At 40.0% G+C, this 16369-nt stretch overlaps 1 protein-coding gene across 2 annotated transcripts in view; it reads right to left on the reverse strand.

Annotated features, from left to right (window-relative positions):
- Positions 1-16369, reverse strand: part of TFEC (transcription factor EC) — a 98779-nt gene that overhangs the window by 19909 nt on the left and 62501 nt on the right. Inside the window, exon 4 of one of the 2 annotated variants that reach the window (XM_089672078.1) lies at positions 6697-6747. In XM_089672078.1, coding sequence (XP_089528204.1) covers positions 6697-6747 — 51 coding nt within the window. Of the gene's footprint in view, positions 1-6696; positions 6754-16369 lie in introns of both variants that reach the window. The other variant, XM_089672077.1, reaches the window with a different exon arrangement.

The following is a 16369-nucleotide window of genomic DNA, read 5'->3' on the forward strand; positions in this document are numbered from 1 at the left end:
AAATAAATACACCCAATAAAAGTCTTAAGAGCAAAGCTACATTTTAGACAACAACATCCTAATTAACAAGAATTCAACTACAGGTTAGTCTAATTATTATTTTAACAGGTGTCCAGCAGACAGTTGATTATAAAAGGGCATTACTTAACAAAGAAAACCCCAGAACCATTTCATGCTGTCAGAAATGGCACCACATGGAAGAGAAATGTCACAAGGCCTAAAAAAGAAAATATTTTCTTTACACAAGGCTACAAGATGATTAGCAAAGATTTTCTTATCAGTCAGAATACTGTAGCTAAAGTGATACAAAAATTGTATATATATATATATTATAGTATAGTGTGTGTGTGTGTGCCAGGACAACTCTAGAAAGAGAATCAGCTTATGCTCCACTATAAGCTTGAATTCCTGGAGTGCCAATGAAAGAACCATTTGGTTACCCTAGTATTTTCCCCTTTATTATGTTGTATCCATGTCACAGATACTTTCAGAGCAAGTCTAGGTTCCACTTTAGGACCAAGCATTCTCATTCTACCATGGCATAGTAGATAGTATATAACCTGTGACAAAACAGCTTCTAGTCTGACATCAGAGGTTTCCACTGGACCTCAAATTATTTTGAAAAGCTAATGTAGGACATGGGCACAATGCTGATTTCAGCTCCAGGAAGACCTCATCAGCATCTGTGTTCTATTCAACCCTAACAAGCTTTCAATCCTTTGTCAATGAAGCCTCCAGGATGGCAAAATTGGGCATATACTGTTTGCAGTACTCCACAATGCCTAGGATTGCATGGACCTGCATTTATTTGGTCTGCTAGGCCTGTATAGCCACTACATTGCTTGTTTGTGGTCTTACTAGCCCTATTCCCACAATGTACCAAAGGTACTTTGCTTCCTCTATTCCTTTGGCGCTTTTTTGGGGTGCATGATAAATCTTGCTCTCCCTCAAGGAGTTTAATACTGTCTGGACCTTGGAAAAATAGGTCTCCAGTCTCTACTGAAAATGTCATCTAGCTATACTGTATCTCAAGTGGGCCATAACAACCTATTCATAGCTCAATAAAACTTAATTGGAGTGATCGGAAGGCCAGAATGTTTTCCTCTGTACTGGAATGGTCCATCAGGAGTGGAGAAAGCAGTTTTTTCCTGGGTGACCTTGGTTAGAAGTATCTGCCAATACCCCCCTGTAAGGTCCAAAGCAGTGATGTAGCAAGCTGGGCTAGTCTTTTAGTCAGCTCATCTACCTGAAGCATAAGATAGGTATCAAATCTTGAAACTTAATTAAAAATCTAGAAATCATTGCAAAACCACATAGTGTTTTTGGACTTTAGCCACAATCTCAAATGGGCCTTGCCATCTGGCCAGGAACTTCCTACTTCCGATGTGGAAATCAGCACCATCACTTGATTCCATCTTTGGAGCATAGACAGACATTCAAAGCCAGTGAACATTTGGAACAGTTCACGGACGATCACTTTGGATGAGGTATTCCTCGGAGGGACAGTTTATGGCATCGGGTGGCATGGTTGGGGATCACCAATAAGTACTGGTGACCTTGGGTGAATTTAACCAGTGGGCCTACCAAATCTAAGGCTATATGTTCAAATAGAACTTTTATTAAAGGTAGGAGCACCAATGGACTGTAGAAGTGTGACACTGGCGTGTTTACATTGTAGGGTGTCAGAACGCGGGTGTTCTGCAGCATCGCGCCGGGCGGCGCATGCGTAGAACACCAGTCCTCGCTAGCCGACGAGTGACGGGACCTGGGCGTGCACGGTAGCGGCGGTGTTTGTGCATGCGCACTCGCGATCCCGGACACACGCCTGGCACCAATGACAGCGCAGGGCGGGCTATTTAAACGGGAACTAAGGTATGTCAGTTGCCGTTTGGTCTTACCTGCTCTGTTCCTGGTATTGTGTTCCTGTGTTATCTCGTTGCCGACATCTGCTTGTACCTGACCCTGCTGATTGCTCCTGATTAACCCCTGGCTTGCCTCACCATTCTTCTGCCTGATCCCTGGTACTGCACTGCCTGCAACCTGCTGAACCTGGCTTGTGACCCCGACTATTCTCTGCTCGCTCCTCTTGTACCTTGCTGCTCGCACGATACCGACCCAGCCTGTCTGACTATGCCTACTTCACCCGACGATCCATCCATCCAACCCGCACAGATCACGCACTATTAGTAAGTCTGCCTGCCTCTTCCCATCAGACTCCGATCCCGCACTCCCTTGACAGTGCCCTCTACCACCGCCAGACGCACTCAGGGGTTACGGCCTGGTTCCAGTCTGCACCAAGTCCATCCCCACCATCAGGGGCCCTGGTGAATAGTAGACTGGGACTTAGACCCCGTGCCCTGAGGAAATCCGTGCTGTGGGCTGCTAGAGACACTGTCAGGCGGAACATAACATAGGGGGACAAAAAGTATAGTCATTTTTTATTTTAGCTTTCAACCTTGGTCAGTAGAATTAAACAGTGATATATCCCACTCTTTTCTATGACCCCAGGTTTCCCCCCAAAACATCATTATGTGACAGATCAAGGACAATCCATCTGTACAGCTGCAGCTGGGGTATCAACAGTTGTTCAATGGTGCAACTGCCTTTTTGTGGTCTCCTGAAAGGAGTAAATAAGCTGGACCATTTGTCACAGGGCCATTTTCATCATTCTGCTTTTTTCTCAGACTTTGCAAGGGATACCTCCAAATCATCTGTAGATAGCAGTTTTATTTAGAAATGACATGCTGTGGTGGTTGTCTGGGGTTACAACCATTAAATCATGACTGTGAGAAAGTAATTGTTCTGGCCAGTACATTATATACAGTACTAGGGAAGAGCTTTGGGTGAGAGGAAATTTTTCCACTATAGCGAGTATGGCCTATATGAGAATATGGGTCTGATTGGAAGGTGATCGGACACTTTTAAGGGTGTCGGTACACAGCGGTGAAGTTTGTGATTCACTACATGTGATTTATGTGAATACACGGACTGTTTCTTGCCTAAGAGGGGACTTTTATAAAGAATTTATTATCTATGTTGAATTGCTTAGATTCTTGTCACGGTTATATGGACTTCATAAGATGCTTTATTTGGAGAATTAATATATTTCTATTATTTATATTCAGTACTGTAGTTATGGTCACAATTTAGTATACGTTTCTCGTTTGTTGCTTGCACTGCACCACTCTTTATTATATGACGGCAAAAAAGTTGTCACTTGTAGTTGATGTCTGATGTTGTGCCCAGGTCATCAGGTTTTGGCATGGCATTGTTTTTCATGATTGACATTGCATCAGCTTTTCTGGATGATGTGACTGATGATTAATTTACACCATAGGACTTGTATGACTGTTAGGTTGACCTCCTTTTTTGCCTAGGGTTTCTCTTATCATGGATAATGATCTTATATGGGTTTTTGGAGGGACTCCACATCATCTTTGAGGGTCCCCCTTCAACCTGAAGGTAAAGGTCTGGTATGGACTATGGTCTTTTTTTGCAAGGCGTACCTTCTGAAACTTACCAGGTGACATACCCTGAAGAAAGCATGTTGGGTCACATCCCCCCAAAATCCATACAAAATCTTTAATCTAGATAAGAGTCTGGTATGCATTTTTAAGAATTATGAAGGTGAACCCGCACCCTTGGTCTTTTTAATGTGGAGGTCTGTTGGGGATGCTTATCAAAAACTGGTAGTCCCATTAAAATAAGGGGCCCCCCAGATATCCAGCCTTCCTTACTATGTTAAAAATATTTGCAATGGGAGTAGTGCTGGGAAAAGCAGTGTTAATCCTGTTGGTGGTTCATTGTCCATATGAGAGATGTTGGATTTACTTTGCTGGATGATGTTATTAATGTTGGATTTATATCATGGGACATTGTACATTTTACATTTTTTGCAAATAAAAGACTTTTAATACAAAATGTTGGGGCTCTTAGAGATTTTTTAGGATCAGTCAGCTCTTGTGTTGAATTGGACTGGGTTTGCTAACCCTGGACGAATTACCAGTTGTTTGAAATCTATGCCTCTTGTAGATTATTTTCCTTACAGTGTAATGGTTGATTTTAATTAGTTTGGAGATCATTTTATATTCCTTGCTGTACTCATAGGGATTTATAAATTTATTTCTGAGGTCCTTAGAAAGCTCTATTGGTCTTGTCATGATGACATTGCACAAGTCAAAAGCAAAGAGAACATGAGACTCTAGATGTCTAAATATAACATGATGAATCTGCATACTCCTTAAGGAGGATTTCATCACTGGCACTTAATCTGGCACTCCGGGTTCTAATTATACTTGAATTGGTGTTAAATATATGATTGTGCTTACTTTGATATACTTCCATATGACAAACCTGCATTTTTGTTGATTTAAATTAGGAAGATGAAAACACCATGTCGAGTTTACGTGTCATTTGTTCAAGTATAATTATCAATATTCCTACGTTCTTGAAATGGGCTAAGAAGTAAGTGGGTTCTGCAGCAATAGCCAACTGGTAACATCTTAGATCAGCATACATATTTGCCAGAATACTATCAAATAACTTGCAAAAGTGTTTATGTAAAGTTTCAAGGATACGTAGGACTCCTTTGTCAGGCATGTGATCTTTCAATAAAAATGTGGGATGTTATTGGAATATCCCTCATGTGCTGCCAAATACAGGTGAAACTCGAAAAATTAGAATATCGTGCAAAAGTTCATTTATTTCAGTAATGCAACTTAAAAGGTGAAACTAATATATGAGATAGACTCATTACATGCAAAGCAAGATAGTTCAAGCCGTGATTTGTCATAATTGTGATGATTATGGCTTACAGCTCATGAAAACCCCAAATCCACAATCTCAGAAAATTAGAATATTGTGAAAAGGTGCAATATTCTAGGCTCAAAGTGTCCCACTCTAATCAGCTAATTAAGCCATAACACCTGCAAAGGGTTCCTGAGCCTTTAAATGGTCTCTCAGTCTGGTTCAGTAGGAATCACAATCATGGGAAAGACTGCTGACCTGACAGTTGTGCAGAAAACCATCATTGACACCCTCCTTAAAGAGGGAAAGCCTCAAAAGGTAATTGCAAAAGAAGTTGGATGTTCCCAAAGTGTGGGAGAAAAAGGTGCACAAGCAGCAGGGATGACCGCAGCCTGGGGAGGATTGTCAGGAAAAGGCCATTCAAAAGTGTTGCAGACTTTCACAAGGAGTGGACTGAGGCTGGAGTCAGTGCATCAAGAGCCACCACACACAGACGGATCCTGGACATGGGCTTCAAATGTCATATTCCTCTTGTCAAGACGCTCCTGAACAACAAACAACATCATAAGCGTCTTACCTGGGCTAAAGAAAAACAGACCTGGTCTGTTGCTCAGTGGTCCAAAGTCCTCTGATGAGAGAAACTTTTGCATCTCATTTGGAAACCAAGGACCCAGAGTATGGAGGAAGAATGGAGAGGCACACACTGCAAGATGCTTGAAGTCCAGTGTGAAGTTTCCACAGTCTGTGTTGATTTGGGAAGCCATGTCATCTGCTCGTGTTGGTCCACTGTGCTTCATTAAGTCCAGGGTCAACGCAGCCGTTTACCAGGAGATTTTGGAGCACTTCATGCTTCCTTCCACCGACAAGCTTTATGGGGATGCTGGCTTCATTTTCCAGCAGGACTTGGCACCTGCCCACACTGCCAAAAGCAGCAAAACCTGGTTCAATGACCGTGGGATTACTGTGCTTGATTGGCCAGCAAACTCGCCTGACCTGAACCCCATAGAGAATTTAGGGGCATTGCCAAGAGAAAGATAAGGGACATGAGACCGAACAATGCAGAAGAGCTGAAGACCGATATTGAAGCATCCTGGTGTTCCATAACACCTCAGCAGTGCCACAGGCAGTAATTGCTGCAAAAAGGGGGCCAGACCAAGTACTGAGTACATATGCATGCTTATACTTTTCAGAGGTCCGATATTGTTCTATGTACAGTTCTTGTTTTATTGCTTGCATGCAATATTCTAATTTTCTGAGATTTGTGGATTTGGGGTTTTCATGAACTGTAAGCCATAATCATCACAATTATGACAAATCACAGCTTGAACTATCTTGCTTTGCATGTAATGAGTCTATCTCATATATTAGTTTCACCTTTTAAGTTGCATTACTGAAATAAATGAACTTTTGCACGATATTCAAATTTTTTGAGTTTCACCTGTATGTATGTTGATTTGTTCAAGTATACCACCCTCAGCCTGTTGGTCCACGCATTAACTAGACTAACTACATTTTTAAAACACAAACCACATAATAACCACATTTGTTCCATAATACAGATACCAAATTAACCCTTCTTTTTAGTACATTCTACATTTTATAACAAAGAAAAGGTGAACAGAAACAAGTAATTTGCCGCAGGGTTTATGACTGATGCCTGTTTCTGACATTTGTCTGTGTCACCATCGCTGCCACTCTTCTACTGCAATCTAGCTGAAATTCTCTTGTCAGATGAAATTAACTATTACTTATGACATATTCTATTGACCTTTTTTAAAGCCCAAAGGCCAGATAAAAGATTTGCTAGTTTCGAGTCATAAACATATTTCTGTTTAACTATAAGCAGTTTGATTATCAATGCATACTCATGATATTTTCAGATGAGCCATCAACAAATCATGATTGTCACTGAATTAATCCTGCAATTGGAGATAGACATACAATACTTACTAAGATTATGATTGTCTTTTTTCTGCCTCTCTTTGGCCAGTGCTCTTGTATCTGTATCTAACAAAAATGTCAGCATTAATACAGGAAGCTTAAATATGTGAAAAAACATACACTATATGAGTGGTATATAAAATATTATTGTACATTTTGTTTAACAGTGGTCCTCCAAATGTATTTGAAACACCAACCAATAAATAAAAATAAAGAAATTAGTGTGTCTTCTAAATCTAATTTGAACTCATACAGTGATTATGTGATCAATAATAAGTTGGCCCTTTTTAGAAAAAGCTTCACAAAAAGTGACTCACCAAATAGGGTGGAGTTCCATAAGGCTATGCCCAGTACCAACCAAAAATGTATATCGATTGCACTAAAGAGGCACTAACCTTTAGAAAGCAGCCCTACAAGGAAACCAACTGTAGCATATTGTGAAAAGATGTAAAAAACAACCTTTATTAAATACAGATCACATATAAAAAATTATCACTATCAAAAGGCAAATATAACTAAATTTTCCCAAACCACTTTTAAAATAGGTGCTGACTATGTTGTCACTTCAATATTTCCCCATTTGAGCCCGCTACTGTCATACCCACATGCATATCACTCAATACTGAGTATTTGAAACAGTGCATCTTGTTTTCAATACCACAAAATTGTACCCCAGGGAATGCTCCAGTATAATCCAATTATTATAATTGCCATCTCATATGAGATATCAAGTACTTAGAGCTTGATATTCCCTGTGGTATATTGAAAGCAAGTAAAAGGCAAACACCTAGATACATCAAGGGAAGATATTAAACGGAAGTGCTTCCTGAGGATGGTGACTACAGGCATGAGGCAGAAGAACTTTATGACTGCTTTAGAGAGAGGGGTTACCCACATTGTATGCTTAGGGAGGCATGGAAAAAAGTTGTGCTGATTCAAATACTCAGTATTGAGTGATATGCATGTAGGTATGACTGTAGCATATGACAGCCTAGGCTCAAATGGGGAAATATTGAGGTGACAACATAGTCTGCCATTATTTTAAAAGTGGTTTGGGAAAATTCAGTTATTGTCGCCTTTTGATAGTGAGTCATTTTTTTATATGTAATCTGTATTTAATAAATGTTGTTTTATACATTTTTTTACAATATGCTGCAGTTGGTTTCCTTGTGAGGCTGCTTTCTATAGGTTAGTGACTTTTTAGCGCTATCTCTAGATACATTTTTGGTTGGTATTTGACTAAACAGCCAAAATTTAAAGAGTTCAGTGAAAGGTAAATTGTATTAGCTGCTATTAGTTTCTGGACTTTCCCCTTATTGAATAAGCTTGCTACTTTATAATAGAAGCTGTGCTTGGCCAAAAAATTAATTCTATTTTTAATTACATACATTTTCCTGGTAGTCTTATTAACCGCTTTACGGCGCCCTATAGCAATTATACTGCTACAGGGTGGCAGGGGTGCGCAAAATCACATATGTAACGTGATTTTGCATCTCTGGGTATGGGGTACATGCCCTACCCGTGCTGCTATTCGCAGACTTGGCTGTCAATCATCGGGTCCCGGCCGGTAATTGCTCGCCAGCACTCAGCGATCGCCGAGTAATACCGATACAATACAGATCTCTCCCCTGTCAGCTCCAGCATGCTGCTTTGTATGGATCTACATAGCAGAGCCATACAAAGCAGTGTGCTTACAGTTGAAAGCACACACACAGCTTACAGTAAAACAGCACACATGTTAACCCCTTCCTGCCCAGTGCCATTAGTACCGTGTCAGTGCTTTTTATTATTGGTATTGGTGTCACTGGGGATGTCAGTGACACCAAGTCAGTTTCCCCCAGTGTCAGAACGCCCGCCGCAGTCCCACTATAAGTCGCTGATCGCTGCCACTTTTTACTAGTAAAAGAAAAATCAATAAAATTTGTAAATGGTATAACTTTCAGGTAAACCAATTAATTTGCACGCATTGGGATTTTTTTTTTAGCAAAGACATGTAGCAGAATACATTTTGGCCTAAATGTATGACAAAATCTGATTTTTAAAAATGTTTTAGTGGACATGTTTAATAGCAAAAAGTCAAAAATATTGTTTTTTTCTCAAAATTGTTGGTCTTTCTTTTATAGTGCAAAAAATAAAAATTGCAGAGGTGATTAAATACCACCAAAAGAAAGCTCTATTTGTAGGTAAAAAGGACATAAATTTCATTTTGGTGCAGCATTGCATGACCGCACAATTGTCAGTTAAAGTAACACAGTGCCGTAAAGCAAAAAAAGGCCTGGTCAGGAAAGGGGGTAAATCCTCAGGAGGGCAAGTGGTTAAAGAGAAATAGGGAATAACTTGCTGAATAGAAAAATATAGGAAAACATTATTTTGTGCAATCTAATATCAATTTGGTGTACCAGGCAAGTAAAGCTAGTTTTTTTTTGACTTTGCATAACTTCCTCCCTTCACGTTACAGTAATGGACCTGTCAACAAACAAGTTTTACAGCAGCATATAGGAATGTCATGCATTGCAGAGACCTTTCATTTGCCACCTGCAGAAGATGTAGGACATTCAACCCTTCTGAAATTGTAAAACAGGCAATGAGTGGCTAGAAGTACTACCTTAAGTAAATTCTGACAACAATGAAGACAGTAGTGTAATGAATGGTTGACAGAGATACAATATCTTTGTTTTTCTAAAAAAAAGGGTTAAGCTAGCCATACATGGGTTAGTTTTTTCATTCAACCAGCGGGTTGAATGAAAAAAACTTACCTGATTCCCCTATCCACACATTTTATGTGGATGCGGAATCCTCCCCACTGTGTCATTGTATTGTGACTGGGGCACTGACTGAGTGAAAATATACAGACAGTGTGGTTAAACAGAAGTCAGATGGTAGACCATAGTGACCACATATGGATCAAAATTTGGCCAGTCCTTGCTGAACCAGCTGAATTTGGATACATGTGTGGCTAGGTTTAGAATCAGGCCACTTTTTGTTTTCTATTTAAATCTTTGTTTTACAAAAATTGTAGATATCTGAGAGTTTAAATTTAGGCCCCCACCATATTAATATGGCATTAGAACTGAGAATGACACAATAATGGATCAGTTTAAATAACCCATTTATAAGGTAGGAATATGCACAAAATATGACAATGATAGTGTCTTGCTTTTCTCCTTCATCTCTTAAAAAACAACCCTAAAATAAACAGACTTCCATAGGTTAACATTTCTTGTACCAAATGTTTTAATAAACAGTGAAAAAAACATACAAACCATAACGACTCATATGATACAAAGAAACACCAGACAACAGAGCACAAGGAAACACCATACAGAGACACAGGAATACACATATAAGGCTCACACAGGGGCCTAGATGGCACATTATAAGGTAGAGGGCTGTGAAGCCCACAATATAGAATACATAAAAAACATTCAAGAAAAACAGCAAAAACAGAGAGAAAGCCTCACCCTCTTGAGGAAATATTTTCCCTGAGAGTCATAGAACTATCAGATAGCAACAACAAATGATGGTCAATTGGTCTTTCTTAAACAAACCATGAGGTAGGGAGAAACAAAAAAGTAAGAGAAAATCCAAAGAGAGCCAAGGTGTCAGGAACCCTAGACTTCCAAACTACAGAAAAGACTGAAAGAAAAAGAAGAGAGAAGAGGGAGGAAAGAAACACCTCAGCAAAAAAAAAAGAAGTTTGCCTGAGAGGAGAGCCGGAAGACGCAACCCCCATGTAGGGGGATTGAACGGGCAAATCCCAACACACAGAGGGTAACATTTCTATTTAATCTAAATGCAAAAAGTATTGGATGTAAGGGAAATTTAGCTTTTCTTGGCAGATAGTCAAATCTGAAGTTTGTTTCCTTACAAAAACTGTATTTAACCATTCTGCCATAGCTCTGGCTTCTTGCATTCCCTAGTTCAATTCTAATCAGATTTCTTAAATATTTTTACTGAAGGAACTCGTGTTTCAATTCCATGATATTAATAAACAGTAAAGGGTTTTAGAATGCTGAGTACTAATTGAATGTAACTTTTCAAGCTGTTAATCCGCTAATATAGATACTTATTGAATGGATTTTTTGTAAGCTCTAAAAGCCATTTGTTCTATCATGAAACGCATTTAATAGGAGATAATTAATTTATGCAGTTGATCTGAAGCCAACATTTGAAAGAATCTTGTGTTTCCCAAAATAATTTGATTTGAAAAATGCATGATGTTCATAATGAGCACAAGGGAACTATTGTTCATAAGTTTCTAAACTAAGAGCACAGAGTAAACATGCTTGTTGATCCTTGATCTGTCTTTACTAAAATAGCTGGCTTCCAAAATGATATGAGTGGCTGTCATTTTGAAGATTATTAGTATCATTCATGTGCAAAAGGCACTATTTTGATGATTTTGATGGTGCCATATAGTGATAGACAAATCTGCTCGGGTTCAGCTCCCCAATGGTTTGTTGAAGCTTGTTGGAAAAACTATCCTTCCACTGGCCAATTTCTATCTCTCAAAAGCTCTTATTAAGAATTAGGAAACTGCACATTATATAGCAGTATACAATTGGCCAGCAACAGGACATTTTAATGAGGGAGAATTGTCTGAAATGCACTAGAGAAATGAACACATTTTTTAGTACATGAATTAAGAGACTGTAGATGAAACAGCAACATGTAAAATGGGCCAGTGGTAAAATAATGTTGAATAGAAATGCTACACCCATATTCACTAAAGGAAAAGAGCAAATGGGCTGGGGCTTTACTATAGGATTTACAGTGCTGCAAAGGATACAGTAGTGTAAACATGGTCAGTAGCAAGATAGTTTTAATCAAGAATAACAGACAAAAATGTACCATAGGCAAGGAAATTTGCACTTTGCAAGAGAATGTTTCCTTAGGCCCCTTTCACACAGGCATTCTGTATGCTCATTTTTCATCTCTCTGTTTAGGGATGAAATACGGACACCCATGTATTTCTATGAACTAGCGGATGTTCATCTGTTTACATCCATTAATGTCCGCATCCGTTAACATCCGTTATTTTGAACGTAGGAAAACCTTATTTTTCTTCCGTAAAAAAAAAAAAAAACGGGACAGAAAAAAGCATTTAAACGTACAAAAAAAGGATGTAAATGGATGAAAACAGATGTAAACAGGTGAAAAACAGATGTAAATGGACGAAAACGGATGTAAGTGGATGAAAAACAGATGTAAACGGACAAAAACGGATGAAGAAATGGACAAAAACGGATGAAAACTGAAAAAAACAGATGAAAAACTGGTGTAAACTAATGAAAAATGGATGTAAACTAATGTAAACTGATGAAAAGCTGACGTAAACTGATGAAAAACTGATGTGAACTGAAAAAAACCAATGTGAACTGATCCCTTTTTTCCTTGAAAAAACGTGACTGAACTGAAAAAAATGGAATTCCCATGTGAAAGGGGCCTTAACTTAGTGAATGAGTTGAAGCTCTGCTGACTTTCATTATCCAATCATTAACAAGCAAAAATACATTTTTATTTTTAGTCTACACCCTCCTAAGCTCTCACCTAAACGACAACAACCTCCTCGATCCCCTACAGTCCGGCTTCCGTCCCCTACACTCCACCGAAACTGCCTTACTCAAACTCTCCAACGACCTGCTAACCGCCAAAGCTAATGGCCACTATTCAGTGCTCCTACTCCTTGACCTCCCTGCGGCCTTCGACACAGTCGACCACCCCCTCCTCCTCAAAAAAACTACACTCCCTCAGCCTCAGAGATTCTGCTCTCTCCTGGCTCTCACCCTACCTGTCACAACGCTCTTTCAGCGTTACCTATAATGCTACCACCTCCCCCTCACTCCCCCTCTCTGTTGGGGTCCCTCAAGGCTCTGTCCTCGGGCCCCTTCTCTTCTCCACCTACACCTCCTCCCTTGGCCAACTCATACACTCTCACGGCTTCAACTACCACCTCTATGCCAACGACACACAAATCTATCTTTCAACCCCCCACGTCACCCCCTCAGTTTCCGCCTGAATCACACACCTACTGAGCAACATATCAGACTCCACTTCCTTAAACTGAACCTCTCCAAAACTGAGTTTCTTGTCTTCCCCCCAGCCCGGACACCACCCCCCATTGACTTTTCCGTCACATCCAACAATGCCACCATCAAACCCGCCCCGCAGGCCAGAGTACATGGTGTCATTCTGGACTCCAACCTATCCTTCCAGCCCCAAGTCCAATCTTTAACAAACTCGTGCAGACTCCACCTCCGCAACATCGCCAAAATACGCACGTTCCTAACCCCAGAAAACACTAAACAGCTCATCCACTCCCAATGGCTTCCGATTGCGCAACGGATCAAATTCAAAATCCTAACACTGACGTACAAAGCTGTCCACCATACTGCCCGTACTACATCACTGACCTAATATCCAAGTACCGCCCAGCACGCACACTCCGCTCCTCACAAGACCTCCTTCTCTCTAGTTCCCTGGTCTCCTCCTCCCATGCCCACTTCCAGGACTTCTCCAGGGTGTCACCCATCCTCTGGAACTCCCTGCCCCAACCCATCAGATTATCACCTACTCTCCTCTCCTTTAGGCGCACCCTGAAAACCCATCTCTTCAGGGAAGCCTACCCCACCTATACTATAGGTAGTTATTAAGAGGTTGTTAATTAAGTTATCGTGTCACCCAATGTTTGGTTTCCATTCAGTAGCCAAAAAAGGCATTCAAAAAAAAGGGGGTTTGTGAAAAGAGATTCACAGAAAAGCGGCTACATTATGAACAGACCGTGACACTCAGAAAATTTTCCAAAAATTATGCTTTATTACACAGATATAAATATGACACATGGGCATTCGCCCTGGTTTACCATCACCTCAGTATGAGACAATAACACACAGACCTAAAACCATATAAAATGACATCAAGACCGGTCTAAATGTATGTGCAACAGAGAAAGTGACTGCAAGAGTCTAATATCTCTGTAGTACAAACACATAGGTAAACACTTCCCAAAAGAGGTGTATCCAAAAATTATACCATAGGTATACCACAATATTAAATGATGAATTTACACCAATATCATAATGGTGAATCCCGAACAGGGAATCCAAAAATTATACTATGGATATACGTGTATCACATGTATGAAATGCAGTAAGCACAATAAGCGTGAAGAGGGGAACAGTAAGCCTCAGGCCTGTTTGGAAAAAGACATAAATGTCAAATATATGATACAATACATTCCTGTGCCGGCACACGTGGTTGGGGCCCGTTCATCTGTAATGTGAACAGCTGTATCATAAAGCTCTTGAATGGAAATAAGCCCCATTTATTCCCAGGATGGGAGAAAGGTGCAGATTGCAGCACTCTGCTTGAAATGGTATCTTCACCACTGTATGTGGACTACACACCACCCTTTGTAGGAAAAGCAAGACATATCCCAAGGAATCTTCTGCCTGTTGAACTATATGCGGTATGTCCTGTATCCTACACAAAGCACCATAATGTCCCCATCCTGTAGTGAAACAAATAATGTGGGAAGTCACTGACAGAGCTTGCACTCAATGAGATATGTAGGTCATATTGATCACAGAGGACCGTATATCTAATGTCCTGTAACAATCCACTCACCACCTGTGCCGTGGATAAAAGGAATGAAAGAGATGTCCTTCATGGATATTGCCAAACACGGCCACAGAGGCCCAGGAACAACCGCTGACATCCGCCGATATACCGCGGGTTCCAGCCCCCTCTCAGCGCCTGTACTGCTCACGCTTGCCTCATGGCATGTGAAGATGGCTTCCTCCTTATGGGTCAGCGTGCGTTCCACCTAGTGCGCATGACCGGAAGTGACGTATCTGACGTATGACGTCAACGCGTTTCGCCGATGGGCGTATCTCACTCAGCTTCGTCAGGACCAATGGGACAACTGCATTTCAATATCCTATTTATAGTGGGTAAAGACCCACCCATTTATGCAAAAGAGGTGACCTGCAGTTGTTCCTAATGGAAGAAAACAAGGGGGGGGGCTAAATACTTAGCACAGCTACTGGTCTTAATTAAAATTAAAAAGGCAGGCGGCTGGAGTCCACAGAGAGGGGAGAGGCTTAATATTTTTACCAAAACATATATTAATCAAAGGTCTTAAATTACATATACCAGTCTGTTGGGGCTTTTTTCACACTTTAACCAGGAGATGGCGATATAAATCAGAGAATCACCAATTCCATCCACTGAATCGGGTTTTTTGGGGAGACAATATCAATTATCAAAAGATACCAACAAATACCACAAGATGGCAATATAATCTGAAAATTCACATGAGGGTCATAATAACAAAAAAACCCCAGTTTTTTACATCCATCCTATGGTATGGTTATTGTTCAGAAACGAAAGGTATTAAGGGACATATAACCAGACAGTGAGTCCTTTTGCATTATTTAGAGCTATATAGGAAACTCATATCGTAATGTCATCCATATTTACGTTAATATTCCCAATATACACAGGTTCCAGCCATTAAGAGAAACTGAGAAATACCATCAACTAACCGCCACATGGCAGTAAATCAGAGAATCAACAGTTCCATCTACTGAATCGGGTTTTTTGGGGGGAGACAATATCAATTATCAGAAAATACCAACAAATACCACAAGATGGCAATATAATCTAAAAATTCACATGAGGGTCATAATAACAGAAATACCCCAGTTTTTTAACATCCATCCTGTGGTATGGTTATTGTTCAGAGACATAAGGTATTAAGGGACATTTAACCAGACAGTAAGTCCTTTTGCATTGTTTAGAGCTATATAAAAGAAACTCATATCGTAAGATCATCCATATTTTCATTAATATTCCCAACACCGGTACATAGTCCCATAAACCTATTTTTCCAAAAACACTTGGAGATCACATTCCACATTTAACCCCTTAGGGTACAGTGTATCAAGTTTATATATCCAATGTTTCTCCTTTTTAAGCAGTTCTCTATCAAAATCACCTCTCCTCTGTGGGAAGTGCAGTGCATAGAAACCTTTTACTTTAGTGCCGTCCAGTTTACCTCCATGATATTTAGCATAATGTTGGGCAAGGTTACTATCAGGGTCATTTGATCTAATATCTCTAAAGTGTTCACCAATTCTTACTTTAAGTTGTCTTTTAGTCTTACCTACATACATCTTTTTACAGGGACAGGTTAAGATATATAATACCCTTACTGTGGAACAGTTTATAAGACTCCGAATCTTATAGTGAGTGTTATTTCCTGAATCATAAAAGGAATCCGTGCGATCCACATATTTGCAGATTTGACATTTTCCACATTTAAACATCCCCTTGGTACGTGATTTTAACCATGTTGTTTGTTTTAATGGTTGATAATCTGAATGGATAAGGAGGTCACCAAGATTTGGTGCTCTTCTCGCTACCATCTGGGGACGTTCACCTACAATCTTACTCAACCTGGGGCATTGAGTAAGAATCTTCCAGTGTTTTTCCAATATTAATTTAACATCTTGCCATTGAGCTCCAAATTGGGTAATCATTCTCACAGGCTGATCACTCAATCTAGCCTTCACTTCCTTTTTGGTAGATAATAAATCCTCACGATCAGTTTGATATGCCCGTCTCCGAGCATTTCTAATTTGGGAGTGGGAATATCCCCTTTCTCTAAATCTTCTATAGA

Source organism: Staurois parvus, unplaced genomic scaffold (assembly GCF_062004578.1).
Source record: "Staurois parvus isolate SC_StPar_1 unplaced genomic scaffold, SC_StPar_1.0 ptg000120l, whole genome shotgun sequence".
Taxonomy (NCBI): Eukaryota; Metazoa; Chordata; class Amphibia; order Anura; family Ranidae; genus Staurois; species Staurois parvus.